Genomic DNA, 18786 nt, shown 5'->3' with positions numbered 1-18786 from the left:
AGGAAAAACCCTGAGCTGTGTCTGTGGGAATGGCACAGGAAAAACCCTGAGCTGTGCTGGGAATGGCACAGGAAAAACCCTGAGCTGTGTCTGTGGGAATGGCACAGGAAAAACCCTGAGCTGTGCTGGGAATGGCACAGGAAAAACCCTGAGCTGTGTCTGTGGGAATGGCACAGGAAAAACCCTGAGCTGTGCTGGGAATGGCACAGGAAAAACCCTGAGCTGTGCTGGGAATGGCACAGGAAAAACCCTGAGCTGTGCTGGGAATGGCACAGGAAAAACCCTGAGCTGTGTCTGTGGGAATGACACAGGAAAAACCCTGAGCTGTGTCTGTGGGAATGGCACAGGAAAAACCCTGAGCTGTGTCTGTGGGAATGGCACAGGAAAAACCCTGAGCTGTGCTGGGAATGGCACAGGAAAAACCCTGAGCTGTGCTGGGAATGGCACAGGAAAAACCCTGAGCTGTGCTGGGAATGGCACAGGAAAAACCCTGAGCTGTGTCTGTGGGAATGACACAGGAAAAACCCTGAGCTGTGTCTGTGGGAATGGCACAGGAAAAACCCTGAGCTGTGTCTGTGGGAATGGCACAGGAAAAACCCTGAGCTGTGCTGGGAATGGCACAGGAAAAACCCTGAGCTGTGCTGGGAATGGCACAGGAAAAACCCTGAGCTGTGTCTGTGGGAATGGCACAGGAAAAACCCTGAGCTGTGCTGGGAATGGCACAGGAAAACCCTGAGCTGTGTCTGTGGGAATGACAGAACAAAAATCCTGATTGTGTTTGTGGGAATAAAGAGCAAAGGAACTCCAACCTTACTTGCACTGGACATCTGAAACTCTCAGCGGGGCTGGGAACGCTCAGTGGAACACAAGAGCCTCAATTCCTGCAATAACAAAATCCAACTTGGCAAAAGTCAGGAGTTTTATTTACAAATCCAGGAGGAGGAGGAGACCAGGACCACGCTCCAGCTGAAAGCAATGATTTATTGGGAATGGCAGCAAATCCAAGGGACAGTCCCTGGCTCTGGCCAGGCGATCATCCGGGAATGGAGAGCAGTGGGACCCGGAGCGGGACGGGGCCTTGCAGCCTCTCCTCTAGTGGCTCTCTCCCTTCTTGCCCACTACCTGCAAGAGCAAAGAGCAGCGCTGAGGCGGCGGGGCCGGGCTGGGCAGAGCTCCAGGAGCCGGGACAGCCGCGGGGACAGGGACAGCTCCGGGACCGGGACAGCCCCGGGAGCAGGACAGCTCCAGGACAGCTCCGGGAACCGGGACAGCCCCGGGAGCAGGACAGCTCCAGGACAGCTCCGGGAACCGGGACAGCTCCGGGACCCGGGACAGCCCCATGAACCAGGACAGCCCCGGGACAGCCCCGGGACTCGGGCGGGGAAAGGCCCGGGCTTGTGGGAACAGCCCAGCACAGCTTCAGCTCAGGCCAGCCCCACACCCGGCACGCTCCAGGAGCAACTCAGCTGCCACAAACATTCCTCCACCCTAAATTCCTTTTTTTCCTCCCCAAAATTCACATTTTTCCCCCAAAAAAATCCTTTTTCATCCAGATATTCCCATTTTTCCCCCCCACAAATTTCCTTTTTTCCCCCTTAAAGTCTTATTTTTTGAAGTTTGGGAGAAAATGGGAAATTTACAAGGAAAAAATGGTAATTTTGGGGAGAAATAAGTATGTTACGTAGAAAAAAATGTTATTTTGGGGAAAATAAAAATTGGGAAAAGCAGAAGAAAAAAGCCAGAAAATTGGGGAAAAAAAAAGAGGAAAATTGCAGAAAAATGTTAATTTTGGGGGGAAAACGGGATTTTGGGGAAAAATGAGAGGAAAATTGGAATAAATAGGCAAAAAAAAGAAGGGAAAAGTAGAGAAAACAAGAGAAAAAGGGGGAAATATGGGGAAATGGCAAAAAATGGAAAAGAATGGGAAAAGAACGGGAAAAATGAGACCTCACCATTCAGCTGCTAAGAAATGGGAGAAGCTCTGGAAATCCCCCAGAAATCCCTGGATTTCCAACTGGTAGAAAGCAAAGCCCCAGCCCTGCCAGGTCTGAACTCCCCGGCTGCTGGAAGCACTCTGTGCTCCTTCCCTGGGTCATTCCCTGGCTGAATGAGCTCTGGAGCTGCTGGAAGCACTCTGTGCTCCTTCCCTGGGTCATTCCCTGGCTGAATGAGCTCTGGAGCTGCTGGGAGCACTCTGTGCTCCTTCCCTGGGTCATTCCCTGGCTGAATGAGCTCTGGAGCTGCTGCAAGCACTCTGCTCCTTCCGGGGTCGATCCTGGCAGGCTGTGGGAGGGAGGAATTCCCCCTGCCCAGCTGAGTTCTCCCCAGGCACAGGAGCTGCTAGGAGAAGCTTGTGAGAGGCCTTTGCCAGAGCTAGCCTTGGCATTGCTGTGAATTGCTTTGGTTCCACACCTGCTCACACACCCCAGGCACAGAAGTGAGGAAAGGAAGGAAAAGCAGAGCTCAAGGATTAAGGATTAGGTGCTAGCTGACACAGGATGCTGGGTGTACCTGACAGTGGCAAGGTCAGGAGAGAAACGGGACAGAATTTGGGAAAGAAAAGTGCTAAAGGCAGGATCTGGGGCGGGGAGAGGAGGGGAAAGCTGAGCTGATGAGTCAGGAGGTGAGATGCTGCAGGATTTGGGAGGGGTGGGAGCTGAGCACGGGGAGGGAGGAGAGTGAGGCCACATCAATCCCGTTATTATTTTTAATTTCTTCTGCCTCTTTGGCTCTTTAGGAATGGGGAGTTAAGCTGGAAAACAAACAAAAGGAGGGTTACGAGAAGCAAAGCAGCAGCAGAGCGTGTCCAAAGCGCACTGCAAGCGAGCAGGTGTGAGGAGAGAGCAGGGATTTATTTATTCCAGGGGGGACACAAGTGTCCCTCTGCCAGCCAGTGCTCCTCTCTGGCTCTTGCCGCTGCTCTCTGAGGACACAGGCAGCAGCTTTTCCCTGGTGTGCCCTTGCCAGCAATGCAAACACTTCCCTTCTCCCCCAGCTCCATGTCCAGGAAGGAAAACAGGAATATTATCATCACACAGACTGTCCATGAGGGTGTGACTGAGGCAGGATCACCAGCTCCCAATGCACTGCTGCTCCTGGATTGCTGAGCTGCTCCTTCCCACCCTGCCCTTCCCAGCACCAAGCCCTGGCTGCTGGGTCCAGACACCTTCTCATGCAGCTCAAAAAGCCACAGAAACCCAAAGGAAAAAGATCAAGCATCAATTCACATGTTTCTACTCTGGGGAGAATGAGGGAGCTCTAAAATCTGTATTTATTTTAGAACCGTAGAACTGATTTCAATGGTCTTGAGTGGCAGTGCAGGGCAGCAAAAGCTGTTAAACTCCCTTGTTAATTTATTAGCAGAAGAGAAAGTTAAACTTAAAAGAGTTTTAGGTTTAGTTAAGATCAAGTTTTGCTGCTAAAAATTAAGTAGGTGCCATGTTGGTGTTAGTGCTTTTAACCTTCTGAAATTAGAGGGTATTTGTACCATAAATACTGAAGCAGTTTATTTTAAAATAAGACTTTTTACAATGAAGTTGCCAAAAGAGAGAGTCCCAAAATCCAAGATATAAATCTCACAGCTATTAGGCAACAAAAAAACTGTTGCCTTTGGTGCGTATCAGTTGCCAGCCCCTCATGTTTTCAGTTCTTACCCTTTCTTTTTACCAAGCTGATGGCTGAAACCTTGTGGAAAGCTCAGCAAAATCCAGGCCCAAGGTGCACACCCCCCCAGGTGCCCTGAGTGGAACTGTGTCGCCCCGGTGTTTGCTCCCTCAGCCCGGCCCGCAGCAGGCTCGAGCTGCTCCCCAGGGGGGTTAGCAAGGGACTCACTCGTTTGAAGTCGTTCATGTTGGTGGCCTGCACTGGAGTGCCAATGAATGTGAAATATGTGATTCTTGTCGTCTCCTCGTCACCATGATTGGACTGGACAAACAACTGCAGAGGGAAAAAGCCAGAAGGAGGACTTTAATGGCGTCCCTGCGTTAATAGCTACAGCATCAGCTGCTCGAGATGTGTGAAGTGACCAAATGAAAGCTCTTCCCCCATTACAGAGGTCTCTGTCCCCTTCACTTCAATAGTTATTTCGAGAGCACTGCTGTTTTGCTGGCAGCTTGTTAAAGCCCCCCAGCTGGGATCTTCCCAGCTCCCACTTCCCACACCCAGCTGCTGCAGGACCGAAGAGGTGACAGCTCGGCTGGGATGTGACTGCAAGCTGAGCTCACATCAGTGCGCTGACGTTTGAGCTCCGGGGCAGGTGTCCCAGAGGCTCGGGGCTGCTGCGGCTGTGCCATCGCCCGCGCTCCGCGGGACAAGGGACTCACAGTGACGCTGTTGACATTCTGGAATTTCACGTAGCGCAGCTGGATGATCCCGTCCTCCCTGATGTCCTCCGGGCCCAGCTCCAGGGCCTGGGTGGGCTCGCTGCGCTCCGCCTCCTCAAAGTCCATGGAGCGCGGCAGGTTGATGAAGATTTTGATGGACTTGGGCCCCTGCCCTGGGACGACAGAGAGGGACAGTGTGAGGCACGGCCCGGGGATGCAGAGTCCCAGTGCGCAGCAAACGGCACGCCGCTGCACGGTGTCAGCTGGGCCACTGCTAGAGGTACGGGGAATCTTTGAGTGAACCTCCCTTCGGCCTGCACTTACAGCCAGGGGTGCCTCTGCAGCCTACCGAACCAGAAACACTGCTACTTGTGTATCAAACCACAGCCTACACTTGTGTATCAAACCACAGCAAACACCTTGTGTATCAAACCACAGCCTACACTTGTGTATCAAACTACAGCCTACACTTGTGTATCAAACCACAGCAAACACTTGTGTATCAAACTACAGCAAACACTTGTGTATCAAACTACAGCAAACACCTTGTGTATCAAACCACAGCCTACACTTGTGTATCAAACCACAGCCTACACTTGTGTATCAAACCACAGCCTACACTTGTGTATCAAACTACAGCAAACACTTGTGTATCAAACCACAGCAAACACCTTGTGTATCAAACCACAGCCTACACTTGTGTATCAAACCACAGCAAACACCTTGTGTATCAAACCACAGCCTACACTTGTGTATCAAACCACAGCAAACACCTTGTGTATCAAACCACAGCAAACACCTTGTGTATCAAACCACAGCCTACACTTGTGTATCAAACCACAGCAAACACCTTGTGTATCAAACCACAGCAAACACCTTGTGTATCAAACCACAGCAAACACCTTGTGTATCAAACCACAGCAAACACCTTGTGTATCAAACCACAGCCTACACTTGTGTATCAAACCACAGCAAACACCTTGTGTATCAAACCACAGCAAACACCTTGTGTATCAAACCACAGCCTACACTTGTGTATCAAACCACAGCAAACACCTTGTGTATCAAACCACAGCAAACACCTTGTGTATCAAACCACAGCAAACACCTTGTGTATCAAACCACAGCCTACACTTGTGTATCAAACCACAGCCTACACTTGTGTATCAAACTACAGCAAACACCTTGTGTATCAAACTACAGCAAACACTTGTGTATCAAACTACAGCAAACACTTTCTCTGTGTCAAATACAGTAAAGATTTCTATTTGTGTATCAACTACAATAAATACTATTTGTGTATAAAACTACAATAAATAATTTGTGCATCAATCTGTAATAAATACTTCTTTGTGTGCATCAATCCATAATAAATATTTCTATGTATGTATTAATCTATAAATACTTCTATCTGTGTATAATCTATAATAAATACTTCTGTGTGTATGAATCTATAAATACTTCTATTTGTGTATAATCTAATATTTCTATGTGTGCATCAATCTATAATAAATATTTCTATTTGTGTATCAATCTATAAGAAATATTTCCATGTGTGTATCAATCTCTAAGAAATACTTCTATGTGTGTATCAAACAATAAGAAATACTTGGTGTATGAATCTGTAATAAATACTTTGATTTGTGTGTCAAACTATAGTCTTTGCCCTTCAATCAGTAATCAGTAATTCTACCTGCACCACTCACCATTGTCTGGCCCCTGAAGTTTCATAGAGTACAGCTTGACAGGCTGACTAAAAGCTACAGTGATGAGCAGCTGTGGAGGAAAGAAAGCACAGTTATACACCGGTGTCTTCATTAGACAGCAAGCACAGGACACTCTGGAACAAAACGCTGCGCTCACTTTCCCTGCTCCACACATTCTGGCCCTTCACTTCCCAGCACACGCTCCTGTGCCTGGTCATGCTCAGAGTGGAAAGCACTGACACTCCCAGCCTGGTACCCAGGCTTCCTCCATGCTGCCAGCCCTGGCACAGCCCCCCTGCAGGAGAACATCCCAGGATTGCAATCCCTGGAGCTGTGGCAGCACAGCCCCCTGCAGGAGAACATCCCAGGACTGCAATCCCTGGAGCTGTGGCAGCACAGCCCCCTGCAGGAGAACATCCCAGGACTGCAATCCCTGGAGCTGTGGCAGCACAGCCCCCCTGCAGGAGAACATCCCAGGACTGCAATCCCTGGAGCTGTGGCAGCACAGCCCCCCTGCAGGAGAACATCCCAGGACTGCAATCCCTGGAGCTGTGGCAGCACAGCCCCCCTGCAGGAGAACATCCCGGGAATGCAGCAATCCCTGGAGCTGTGGCAGCACAGCCCCCCTGCAGGAGAACATCCCAGGACTGCAATCCCTGGAGCTGTGGCAGCACAGCCCCCCTGCAGGAGAACATCCCAGGACTGCAATCCCTGGAGCTGTGGCAGCACAGCCCCCCTGCAGGAGAACATCCCGGGAATGCAGCAATCCCTGGAGCTGTGGCAGCACAGCCCCCCTGCAGGAGAACATCCCAGGACTGCAATCCCTGGAGCTGTGGCAGCACAGCCCCCTGCAGGAGAACATCCCAGGACTGCAATCCCTGGAGCTGTGGCAGCACAGCCCCCCTGCAGGAGAACATCCCGGGAATGCAGCAATCCCTGGAGCTGTGGCAGCACAGCCCCCCTGCAGGAGAACATCCCAGGACTGCAATCCCTGGAGCTGTGGCAGCACAGCCCCCTGCAGGACATCCCGGGAATGCAGCAATCCCTGGAGCTGTGGCAGCACAGCCCCCTGCAGGACATCCCGGGAATGCAGCAATCCCTGGAGCTGTGGCAGCACACCTGCTCGTCGCAGTCGGACTCCAGGTAGGAGGAGTCCTTGCGCAGACAGTTCTCGAAGCCGTGCTCGTCGCTCTCGTTGAGGCACTCACAGCCAGCCTTGTTGATGAAGGGCAGCAGATCCATCTGGGGACAGAGAGCACAGCTGCTCACAGCTGGGACAGCATAGCATGGGACACAAAATTCATTTCAGTGACTAGGGAGATTCTTCATTCTTAATAACCATGTGTATGTCAATAGTTACATTTTTTCTGGAAAAGAAAGCCCAGACAAATGATTTTCTTGGGCAGCTTTGCCTAAAATCCAATTCTTTGACTTCCAGTACATTTGAAAAGCGGGTTTTTTTAACACCTGAGCCGCACAAGCACTCCAGTAAAGCTCTGGGGAGATACTCACATATCCTTTGGGGATGTCTGTGTCTTCGCTGTTGCCAGGATCATTCTCCAGGTGCTGTTTGATTTTGTCTTCCAGGCCCACGGCATCTGCTCCCTGGTACTGGTCGATCCGCACCTTGTTCCGGAAGAACAGGAACGTGGGTGTTGCTGAGATGTTGTTGGTGGCAGCCGTGCCCTGGAAGCAGACATGAGTCCCATTCAGTGCTTTAGGTCAGTCCCACTGCACCCCTGGCAGCTAGCTAGTGCCACCAATAAATACACTTACTCGTTTTTGCCTTTAACTCCCACTAAACCCACCAATAGATCCACTTATTCATGTTTGCCTTTAACTCCCACTAGTGCTGGGTTCAATGGCTGAAGTATTATTTTAGCAGGGGCTGAGAATCAATGAATTACTGGGCTGTTACACTGCTCAGAGGAAGGGCAGCACAGCGGGCACTGCAGAAATATTTCCTCCCAGGAGGGATTTGTTCTCCCAGTTTGGGAGAAGTCACTGTCACAGCTCCTGTGCTGCAGCAGGCACAGCGAGAGGCACGGACACAGCTGGAGCCCTTCCCTCCCTCTCCCCAATCCCTGGTTCTCCCTCCCCATCCTGCTCAGGACACGGCTGGAGCTTTTCCCAGCTCCCCATTCCCTGGTTCTCCTTTCCCATCCTGCTCCAGCCCCATCCTGCACAGGACACAGCTGGAGCCTTTCCCAGCTCCCCATTCCCTGTTCTCCCTTCCCATCCTGCACAGGACACGGCTGGAGCCTTTCCCAGCTCAGGACACTGCTGGAGCCTTTCCCAGCTCCCCATTCCCTGTTCTCCAGCCCCATCCTGCTCAGGACACGGCTGGAGCCTTTCCCAGCTCCCCATTCCCTGTTCTCCAGCCCCATCCTGCTCAGGACACGGCTGGAGCCTTTCCCAGCTCCCCATTCCCTGTTCTCCAGCCCCATCCTGCTCAGGACACGGCTGGAGCCTTTCCCTGCTCAGGACACTGCTGGAGCCTTTCCCAGCTCCCCCATCCCTGGTTCTCCCTCCCCATCCTGCTCAGGACACGGCTGGAGCCTTTCCCTGCTCAGGACACTGCTGGAGCCTTTCCCAGCTCCCCATTCCCTGTTCTCCAGCCCCATCCTGCTCACGGCTGGAGCCTTTCCCTGCTCAGGACACGGCTGGAGCCTTTCCCTGCTCAGGACACTGCTGGAGCCTTTCCCAGCTCCCCATTCCCTGTTCTCCAGCCCCATCCTGCTCAGGACATGGCTGGAGCCTTTCCCTGCTCAGGACACGGCTGGAGCCTTTCCCAGCTCCCCATTCCCTGTTGTCCCTCCCAGCAGCAGGAGGGCCCTGGAGCCCACACCTGGCACTGGTGCACGTCCACCTCCAGGAACGTTGCCTGCGGGTATTTGTTACTCAGGGCGTTGAAGGCGGGCGCGATCCGCAGGCAAGGGCCGCACCTGTGGGAAAAGTGACACTTCCACTTAGTTCCACTTTTGTTTTCTTTTTCAGTGCCTGCCCCAAATGGAACCAGAACGTTCCTCTCTTCCTCATATCCTGCTGTAAAAATAGCCTCTCTACCTGCCTGCCAGCTGGCGATACAATGCAAGATGACATTTGGGAATCTGCAATTTATTGTCTTTATTTGCAGCATTTTTACCACAGTTCTGCTCAACAAAGTGTGACAAAGGAGGGCGAAATCAGCAAAAAAATATTACTAACAAAAAACTCGTATCGTTAGTCCATGCTACCTCCTGGGAAAAAATTATACTTACACATAACTTAAATATTTAATGGTCAACATGTATCGAAGCTTCAGGGATCATAAATCTTTTCCCACAATAAATCTCATTTACACCTGTAACCAGCTATTCCCATATTTATTTGGCCCTGGGAGGACAGAGTAGGTTTCTTTTGATTTCATTGCATTGCCTTGGATGAAAATGTGTATTTTTAACTTATTCTGCGTCAGTAAAGGTGTAGGAAGTGCTCAGCTGCACCAGTTCCTGTAAAGGGAGTTTCTCACTGAGAAAGAGAAAGGAAAAGTGGATCAAAAAACCCCGACGTAGAAAATTGGCAAAAAAACCCCAACTAAGAGGCAGCAGCCAAAAAATAATGAGGTGCCCTATGAACCTCCAAACCCACGGGATTATCACTATTCTCCCTAATTTCACAGATTAACGGGAATGATTCAGATGTTTAGGTTTATTTCGTGACAAATTCATCCCGATTTCACCACAGCTGCATCTCCCTGCTGAGGAGGAAAAAGGGATAATCCACTTATCCTGCGCAAATGGGGTACGGATCCAGCCAAGTTTTATAGGGCAAAAGATGTTTTCCCAAGTTTTTAGGTGTTTTTAGTGTTGTCCGTGCCTCGTTTCCATCAGTTTCCTGCCCTTTAACGGGGCTTTAAACCAGCGCAGCCCCTGCTCCCTCAGAGCGCCTGAGGGCTGGCGGGTCCGCGGGCGGTGGGTTCGGCGGGAAAAACGGGAATTTATTCCAGGACCTGGGAACACGGTGTTAAAATCACGTAACTTCTAAAGGCGCCGATGCTGAGACTGCACTGACGCGTTACGGAGCGCCCCTCACGCTGCAAACCGCGCCGGGGAACCCCGAATAAAAACATGGGAACAGCGGAGCCCTTCCCGGGAGCCTGAGGCGGGACGGGCGCGCAGGAGCCGCATCCCGCCCTCACTCACCCCCTCATGGTGAACTTCACCACGGCCAGGCGGGAGCCGGCGGCGCTCAGCTCGGGCTGGAACTCGGTGTCGTTGGCGATCACCTTCACGCCCGCCATGGCCGCGGGCCCCGGTGGCGGTGCCGGGTGCGATGTGCAGCGTCACGGCGGGCAGGACGCCCGGCATGCACCGCTGGGACGGGCGCAGGCGCGGCCGCCCCGCTCCGCTCCGCTCCCGCCCGGCCGCCGCCGCCATCTTGGGCGGGGCAGCGCGGGACGCGGTGACGCCGCCGGCGGCCATCTTAGGAACGGGCAGCGCGTGAGGGCGCGACGCCCCCCGGCGGCCATTTTGAGAACGGGCAGGCCGTGAGGGCGCGACGCCGCCCAGCGGCCATTTTGGGAACGGGCAAGCGCAGGAATTCTGTGAGGGGAGACGCGCCTTCAAATTTTAACATAAAAATTTAGTACTCGTTTCGTCACTAACTCGTTTTTTGGTGACGCCAAAAGGGGGAAAATAAAAGATGAGTGCTTGTAATAATTACAAAATAAAGCCAAAATTAAACCCAGGACTTTCTCTGACTGCATTTGCGGCGTCATTCCTGACAACTTCCCAACGTACTTTATAACACAACATAAGGTCACTTCAAGAGGTCTCATATTTGCGCTTTTCCTACCAAACACCAGGAATATCCCCAGCATTCTGCTCCCGCCTGTTGTAATTCAAAAGCCTTGCAGTATTCGCTAATTAATTATTAATTAAGTAAGCAAGTAATCACCGGCTCCTCGCTCGCCCTCAGCGGCACCCACCGGTTTCCACGGCGGCGGCACCTGCCGTCAAGTGCGCCGGCCGGAGCTTTGCGCCAGTGTCGCGGGACGCGGTGTCATCCGGCCGCTGCCGCACCGAGCGCGGCGGGGCCGCGGCGCCCGGGGCACGTGAGGGCCGGGAAAGGGACCGGCACCGGCACCGGCACCGGCACCGGACAGGTGCGACCGGGGACGGGGCGGGAGAACGGCTCGCTCCCAGCGGGAGGGGTAGGGCGAGCCCGCGGCTCTCCGCAGGCCCCGCAGCATCCGCGCCGGGAGCGCTGAGGAGGCTGCGGCACCGGGAGGCGCAGGGACCCGGGCATTCCGGGACCCGAGACTCGGCTGGGCCGGAGCCCCAGGAGCCCCGGTATCGCGGGACACCGGTAACGGAGCAGGATTGGCTTTGGAATTCCCTCAGGGTTCGCCGCAAAACCGGCACCAGGTTATTAATGGATGGAGCTTTCCATCGCTGCTAACGGAGCCTTAGCTAAGGGGAGGCTTCCACAGGAATTGATCCTCTTGGCGGCTTAAATGCCTTTTAATGCCGCTTTTTTGCTACCTCGCAGCCTTCCCCGGTTTTGTTTCCCTTCCCTGTGCCAGCCGCGGCGCTCTTGGCACCCAGGGATGGGATTTGGAGTGCTCCAGCTGCTTTGGGTAACTGTCCAGTGGCAGCTGGAAACAGGAGAAATTGCTGTGGGTTCAGCGTGCCTTCAAACGAAGCACCGGGCAAACCTGCAAGAGGCTTCCAGAGGTGCTCATTAACTCCGGCCTCGTGTCCCAAATTAGTATCTTGTTCTCCGTCTAGGTTTGGAACCTCCTGCATACCCAGGGAAGGTGTTCTCATTGTGTTCTCCCTCCCTCAAGGGTCCCTTTTCTCCATCCCTAAATAATAACTAGGAAGTCTAATCTGTCATTAGATTTATAATCATCGGATTTTTCTAAAATGCCCGTTCATAGCTATATTATGCTATTTAACGCTCTTCAGGGCTGTGTATTAGTGTTTTGGGGGCAGGTAGTGGAGTGTGCACACACATGCTGAGATGAATTCCTTCCGTAATGGAAACACGAGTGTTTGGGAGGAGTTACTCTGGTGTAACTGAGGGGGCTCGCTTCTGTTTCACCTCTTCCTCCCGAGGATTTGCTCTCTTTGGGGGCTTTTTTGGGTAAAAATCCACTGGTGGATTTCTGGGTAGACAGCCTGAAAAGGGGTTTAGTTGAGTCTTGGATTCAGAATGTAATTCCTTGTGCTTGAAAAATCAGTTTAGTGGCTTTACTGAAATAGGAATTGATCCGGGATTATTCAATGTGCCTAAATCCCACCTTCAAGCAGAGCAGTTCAAAGAGCCACTGGATTATTCTGTCAGGTTAACACATTGTTTAACTTTTTGGTTTTGTTTGTTCGTTTCCTCATTTAAATAGTTGCTTTCTGTTGAAATATTTTTAAAAATCCTGGTTTTGGGAAGGTGTTTTTTCCACATCCCTGCATTTGTTCTGTTTATTGTTACGTGTGTTCCCTGCATTTGCTGCATGTCTAAGATTAGGATTATTTCTGCATTGTTTATTTATTGTAGTTTGCAAGGTTTAGTGTTCGAGGATGTCGGGTGAGGGCACTAAACACAAGGGTGCTGAGATAGCTAGGTGTGCACACGGAACAGCAGAACCCTTGCTTTAGTGTGTTTTGGGAGGGAGGGCAGGGGTCTGGCGCTTGCGGAGCCAGACAGATGTACCCCGTGGAGTTCAGGAAGAGCTGCACGAGGGGCACCTCCGTTTCCCGAGCCCAAGTTCCCTTCTCTGCGGGAAGCAGAGGCTCTGGGGCAGTTCTGAGCGGCGCCGGGGCGGCACTTGGTGGCAGTGATTCCCTGCCTGCTTTTGGGCCCGTTTGGCACTGGGGCAGTGTCGATTTGCTCCTGTGCTTTGTCATCACTGATGGCAAAAAAGGGAATTATTGATTGTTTTCGGACAAAAGGGGGTTTTGGTGCTGGCAGGGCTGCACTTGGTGTTTGCAGGGGCTGAGCTCTGGAATCCAAAATCCTGGGGAATTAAAATGTGGTTTTTCCTGAAAAGGAAGTTTTTTACGAAGGCCTTGCGCTGCCATAGTCACAAACTAGAAGGAAAGAGGTAGTTTTTCTTTTTCCTCTCCCCCAGAGCCCTGCTGTGAAATATTCTGAGAACTGTGTTTGAAATGGGACTGTCAGGGGGTTGATAATGTGTTTTCTGCATGGAAAATCTGAAATCTCTTAGGTTAGCTGTGTGCTAATGCTCTTGTGTGTTGTAACATCCTCCCGTGTGTTCCTTTTGAAAATTCCCTTTGTTCAGAGTGGTGTGGGTTTGGAAGTGTTCAGGAGTAGCTTGAAATGCAGAATGGTGAAATGCAGGGTCTCAAGCAGCAGCTCTGTGCCCCAGCAGGGCACTTCCTGTGTTTATTAAAAAATGCAGCTGTTTTTGACAGCCAGGTGACACGGGAACACTGTGACTTGTTCCCTGAGGTGGGAGCAGCAGGGCGGCAGAGGAGTGGGAAGGGATTTTTGTGCTGCTTATTGGTGTTTTTCAGCTCCGGTTTAGTCATTTTTGGTTTGTTTCCTCACAAAAATTGAGTAGGTATTTCTGTTTGCTGCGCGTGTTTTTGTTCTAGTTGTTGATATTTGCATTTTGTTCTGTTGCATCTGGACACTTTATTCCTGCTTTCATTCCATTTTTATGATGATTTCCCTGCAAATCAAGCCTGGTTTAATTGTAGCTCTTTGTTTGTCACCCTGTTATTTAAAATGCTGAATTAATTTCTCTTTCTGTGATGTGATGGTCCAGACAGAGCAATTGATCCAGCATTGCATAACAATTAACTCTGCAGGGCCAGGTGTGGTTTGCAGTGTGGAGAAAGACTGGATTTTTGGTCTATTATTGATCCTGCTCATTACATTCGAGCTCTTAATTAAATAGCTTTTAATGAAGATGGGCCAGTGGGCTGCCAGAAATGGGCTGCTTCACTGGGAAGGGTCATTTGATGTGATATTAGTGATTTTGTGATGTGGATTTTGTGCAAACCCCACAGTTGATCCCTGACTTGTCGGGAGCCTCCCGGGAGCCATGTGTAATCCTTAGCCATTCATTACCCTGCCCTTGCTCCCTCCCTTCCCCCTTTTTTCCAGGGACACAGTCGTGTTCCACTTCTCTGGCTGCAGAGGGTGGCAGCACTCATCAAATGGAGTAACAATTCCTGCGGTTTTTCCCCAGACAAGAAATGACAGGGATTTCTGCTGGAATAGATCGGGGTGCTGGCACAGGTTGTGCAGGGAAGCTGTGGGTACCCCATCCCTGGAAGTGTCCAGGTTGGAGTGACCTTTATTTTTCTGTCATAATTCAGATCTATTCCCTCTGAAGTGCTGTGAAACAGGTTTACAGACCAGTGAAAACTCAAGGTAGAAAAATGTGTATGTAGCTGTTAAAAACCCCACAAAAACACACAAATTTTAAAATAGTTCTTCCATGAATCCTGCCTGTTTTGGTGTGTTCATGCTCCTCTAAATCAGAGCTCTGGTTTGAGCTGGGGTGAGTTCAGAGCATAAACCTCCACAAGATAATCCACAAGGAGTGTTTGGTTATTAATTTAACACGACCTTTTCACCGATAAGAAAAGCTCAGTTCTAAAAGCATGGAAGTGCTCAGCAAGCTGGGAATGTTGCTACCACAAACAGAGGGTTGTTGTGGGGTTTAAATCTTGTGCAAATTCAAGTGGGTTTTATTGCCACAACTTGAGTTTCTATTCCCAGTCATTGAGACCGTTTTGGCCCGGGGACAATTGAAATTCCACTGTGTTTTTTGTGTCAATGCGTTCGGAAGATCCGAAATGTTGCTGTAAAGATAGTGCTGGACCTATTTCCTGCTGGAGAGTGGCCAGGATCCACTTTATCAGTGGATTATACAAGGTTGATTTCACCTAAGGCAGGATATTCCATATTCCAATATGAATGTTTGTGTAGCAGGGACATAACAACATCAGGGGTATAAAAACTGCTTCAGTCTCGGGGCTTAAAACATTTGTAACTTCAAAATTACTCTAAAAAGAGGCATTTGGGCAATAATCCTTGTGTGCACAGGGATGTGCTGTTTGGCCCCCACCTTTTACTCCCCTCCCTCTTGGTTTGAAGGATAATATTTTGGATTTTGGGAGGCTGCAGCCTTCCCCCTCACCCCCATAATGTAAATCAACAGCACCATTGTCTCATACCTGGGGGTCATGTCTGTCTGTCCGTCTGCTGCACCCCATCTGCTGCATCCTGGGATCCCCCAAATGTGAGGGGAGAATGGTGGGAAACGTGAGGGGACAAAATGGCAAAAACATGAGGGGGAAAGATGGCAAAAACATGAGGGGAAAAGGGCAGGAAACATGAGGGGAAAAGATGGCAAAAACATGAGGGGAAAAGGGCAGGAAACATGAGGGGAAAAGATGGCAAAAACATGAAGGGAAAAGGGCAGGAAACATGAGGGGAAAAGATGGCAAAAACAGTAGGGGAAAGGGCAGGAAACATGAGGGGAAAAGTGGGAACATGAGGGGAAAAGATGGCAAAAACATGAGGGAAAAAGAGAAGGAAACATCAGGGTAAAAGGTGGCAAAAACATGAGGGGAAAGAGCAGGAAACATGAGGGGAAAAGATAACAAAAAACATGAGGGGAAAAGAGAAGGAAGCATCAGGGTAAAAGGTGCCAAAATCATGGGGGAAAAGAGCAGGAAACATGAGGGGAAAAGATGGCAAAAACATGAGGGGAAAAGAGAAGGAAACAGGGTAAAAGGTGGCAAAAACATGAGGGGAAGAGTGGGAACATGAGGGGAAAAGATGGCAAAAACATGAGGGGAAAGAGCAGGAAACATGAGGGGAAAACATGGCAAAAACATGAGGGAAAAGAGCAGGAAGCATCAGGGGAAGAGTGGGAAACCTGAGGGGAAAAGATGGCAAAAAACATGAGGGGAAAAGGGCGGGAAACCTGAGGGGAAAAGGGCGGGAAACCTGAGGGGAAAAGAGCGGGAAACCTGAGGGGAAAAGGGTGGGAAACCTGAGGGGAAAAGGGCGGGAAACCTGAGGGGAAAAGGGCGGGAAACCTGAGGGGAAAAGAGCGGGAAATGTGAGGGAACAAAGTGTCAGAGACAGGAGGGGACAAGATGGTAGAAACATGAGGGGAAAAGATGGCAAGAGCACGAGGGAAGGGAGCAGGCCGGGCCGTGTGTGACGTTGCTGCGCTGTTGGAGTTGCAGGCGCTCGGTGGCCATGGCCGGGAACAGCCTGGTGCTGCCCATCGTGCTGTGGGGCCGGCGCGCCCCCACGCACTGCGTGTCCTCCCTGCTGCTCGTGGATGGCTCTGTCATTGTCACCGGCTGCCACGACGGGCAGATCTGCCTCTGGGACCTGGCTCCTGACCTGCAGGTAATGGAGGCACAGTTCAGCTGTGCCGGGGCACCCTCAGCCTGTCCTCCTTCTGCCCGTGCTTGGGCGGCTGCTCCACCTTTCCCATGGCACGCCAAGGGTTACAGAGAGGTGTTTTGGCTCTTGGGCTTCCGTGCTGCTCCTGCAGGAAGCTTTTTTAACTCAGTCCAATTCCTTGGAGCTGCTCTAAACCAGTTGATTTCTAGTTGAGCTGCTTCATAGTGTGTTGTGAAAAGGGGTTCCTTCCCAATATCCCATCTGGCAGTGGGAAGCCATTCCCCCTTTTCCTGGCACTCCATTCCCTGTCCCAAGTCCGTCTCCAGCTCTCTTGGAGCCCCTTTTGGCGCTGGAAGGGGCTCTGAGGTCTCCCCTTATTTATGGATATACAGGAACTCAACTGGGGAGAACTCTATAATGTGCAGCACAATCTTTTTCATTCAGCCAAACTCAATTTAAATTGAACTGAGCCAAATTCAGCTCCTGATTTGTAAATATTGAGAGGAATGCTTTTTTCCCCCCAAATTCTCATTCCTGTGTGAAGTAGAAAGTCTTCCGAGATGATCCATCCACTGCTGCGCTAATTAAATGTGTGTGCACATATTAATGGATACATAATACATGAAGTAGACAGCAGGGATATGGGTGTTCTGGTCATTTGTGAGACTTTGACTCCCTGTTTTCTTTCCCTGCTCCCAGATCAATCCCAGAGCTCTGCTCTTTGGTCATACAGCCTCAGTTACTTGTTTATCCAAGGCCTCAGCTTCCAGTGAAAAGCAATATATAGTGAGTGCATCAGAGAGTGGGTGAGTTTCTAAGTGTTTATTATGTGCAGAACTGCAATAATGGGAATTTGTGCCCAGTTTATCCATATATTCAACACTGTGTTCGATTTTTACCCTCAAGAGAAAATTCCTCAGCAAATGCATTTTATTTTTTGATTGGTTTTATTTATTAATCACAGAGCAGGAGTTAAGTGGTAGAAGCAGGAAGGATTTCTTGTGCAATTGATATCCAAATACATAGAGATTTTTTTTATCCAGAAAAGCTAAGGAATTATTTACCTAAATAACCTTTTAGGAAGGAATTTGAGGGCAGAATGTGTCAAAATTTAGAATTTCCACCTTGGGCTGATTTCAGGACTAAGTAATCTCCTCCCACTGGATTTAAAACCAAAATATGTTTTCCTCAGGAATTAATCTGTCTGATGGAAAGGAGAAAGCACCTCACAGATTCTGTTCTGATTAAATTTGGGTATGAAGTTTTAAATGAAAAAGTAATAGCTGCTCATTTGAACCCCTGCAGGTTCTGTAATTTATCCTCATAGGGAACAGGAGGTTGTGTGGATTTAGGAGGACTGGGAAGTCCAGTTGATTTTGAGTTTCTGCAAATACAATTGGCCTAATCCCTAGCAAATGGTTCAAGTGAGGTTCCTCGCGGTGTGAAGGGTTTGAAGTGCGTGGAAGCCTGGCCTGTTTTCCACGTGGTTTCCCTGTGTTTTAGGGAGATGTGCCTGTGGGATGTGAACGATGGGCGGTGCATCGAGTTCACCAAGCTGGCCTGTGCTCACACGGGCATCCAGGTGAGCGCTGGGAGCGATGGCAGGGCAGCAAGTGTCCTCTGCAGGCAGCAGAATGGGTGTGGGAAGCAGGCCCAGGTCCAGAATGAAGGAATCCCTGTCCTGCACAGATCCTAACTGGTGCTTGTTCCCATCCGTGCAGTTCTATCAGTTCACAGTCGGCACGCAGCGGGAAGGGAGACTCCTGTGCCATGGGCATTATCCTGAAATTCTGGTCGTGGATGCAACCAGCCTCGAGGTTCTTTATTCTCTGATATCCAAGATCTCTCCTGACTGGATCAGCTCCATGACCATCATCCGGTCCAACAGGACACAAGGTAATTATTTCTTGTGGCAGGGAGAGCTATTTAGTGCAGTACAGCACAGGGACCCCTTCCACTGCCCCCGGCTGCTCCAGGCACTGTCCAGCCTGGCCTTGGGCACTGCCAGGGATGCAGGGGCAGCCACAGCTGCCCTGGGAATCCTGCTGCAGCTGGATCAGCTGGCACGGGCTGAAGTGTCACCTGAGCACAGACTGGGTTCGTTCTGCTCATTGGTGTTAATTTGGTGGGCTTTAATTTCTGGCAGATGAGGGGCTTGTTGGGGTGTTCCTGTTGTGCAGACTGGAATTCCTGAGGGGTTTGGGGAACACTGAGGGGAAAATCCTGACCAAAGGACTTCTCTCTTGAGTTATGGCTCAGCAACAGCTGTAAACTGGGCATTCCCAAAATCCTGGGGTGGGAATGCTCAGCTCTTATCCCCACAACAAATAAATTGCTGGAAGAACTGGAAATGAGCTCTGCTGTGAAGGGTTTCCTGC

At 50.6% G+C, this 18786-nt stretch overlaps 2 protein-coding genes across 5 annotated transcripts in view; one reads left to right on the top strand and one right to left on the bottom strand.

Annotated features, from left to right (window-relative positions):
* Nucleotides 1-901: 901 nt before the first annotated feature.
* On the bottom strand, nt 902-10380 carry TXNL1 (thioredoxin like 1). The gene is made up of 8 exons (XM_054002469.1): nt 10213-10380; nt 8877-8973; nt 7541-7714; nt 7148-7270; nt 6029-6098; nt 4323-4495; nt 3832-3936; nt 902-1122 (listed from the first exon to the last, which is right to left on the bottom strand). Exons 1-8 carry the CDS (start codon nt 10308-10310, stop codon nt 1093-1095), a joined length of 870 nt encoding a protein of 289 aa, XP_053858444.1. The 5' UTR covers nt 10311-10380; the 3' UTR covers nt 902-1092.
* A 693-nt stretch (nt 10381-11073) lies between these two features.
* Nucleotides 11074-18786, top strand: part of WDR7 (WD repeat domain 7) — a 45113-nt gene continuing 37400 nt past the window's right edge. Inside the window, exons 1-5 of one of the 4 annotated variants that reach the window (XM_054002464.1) lie at nt 11074-11174; nt 16243-16411; nt 17108-17214; nt 17912-17990; nt 18130-18304. In XM_054002464.1, the coding sequence (XP_053858439.1) occupies nt 16256-16411; nt 17108-17214; nt 17912-17990; nt 18130-18304 (517 nt within the window). In that variant the 5' untranslated portion in view covers nt 11074-11174; nt 16243-16255. Of the gene's footprint in view, nt 11175-15229; nt 16412-17106; nt 17215-17911; nt 17991-18129; nt 18305-18786 lie in introns of those variants that run through there. The other 3 variants (XM_054002465.1, XM_054002466.1, XM_054002468.1) reach the window with 3 other exon arrangements.

This window comes from Vidua macroura, chromosome Z (genome assembly GCF_024509145.1).
Source record: "Vidua macroura isolate BioBank_ID:100142 chromosome Z, ASM2450914v1, whole genome shotgun sequence".
Taxonomy (NCBI): Eukaryota; Metazoa; Chordata; class Aves; order Passeriformes; family Viduidae; genus Vidua; species Vidua macroura.
Note: the sequence above shows the minus strand (reverse complement) of the source record. Positions and strands in the feature narration are given on the sequence as shown.

Bases quoted from the DNA above. Each gene is read 5' to 3' on its own strand.
- TXNL1 (XM_054002469.1), bottom strand. From the start codon at position 10,310: ATGGCGGGCGTGAAGGTGATCGCCAACGACACCGAGTTCCAGCCCGAG. The intron at 8,974-10,212 runs GTGAGTGAGGGC...CTTTTCCCACAG, and splicing joins GTGAAGTTCACCATGAGGGG to GTGCGGCCCTTGCCTGCGGA. The intron at 1,123-3,831 runs GTGAGTCCCTTG...TTGCTCTTGCAG, and splicing joins ACATGAACGACTTCAAACGA to GTAGTGGGCAAGAAGGGAGA.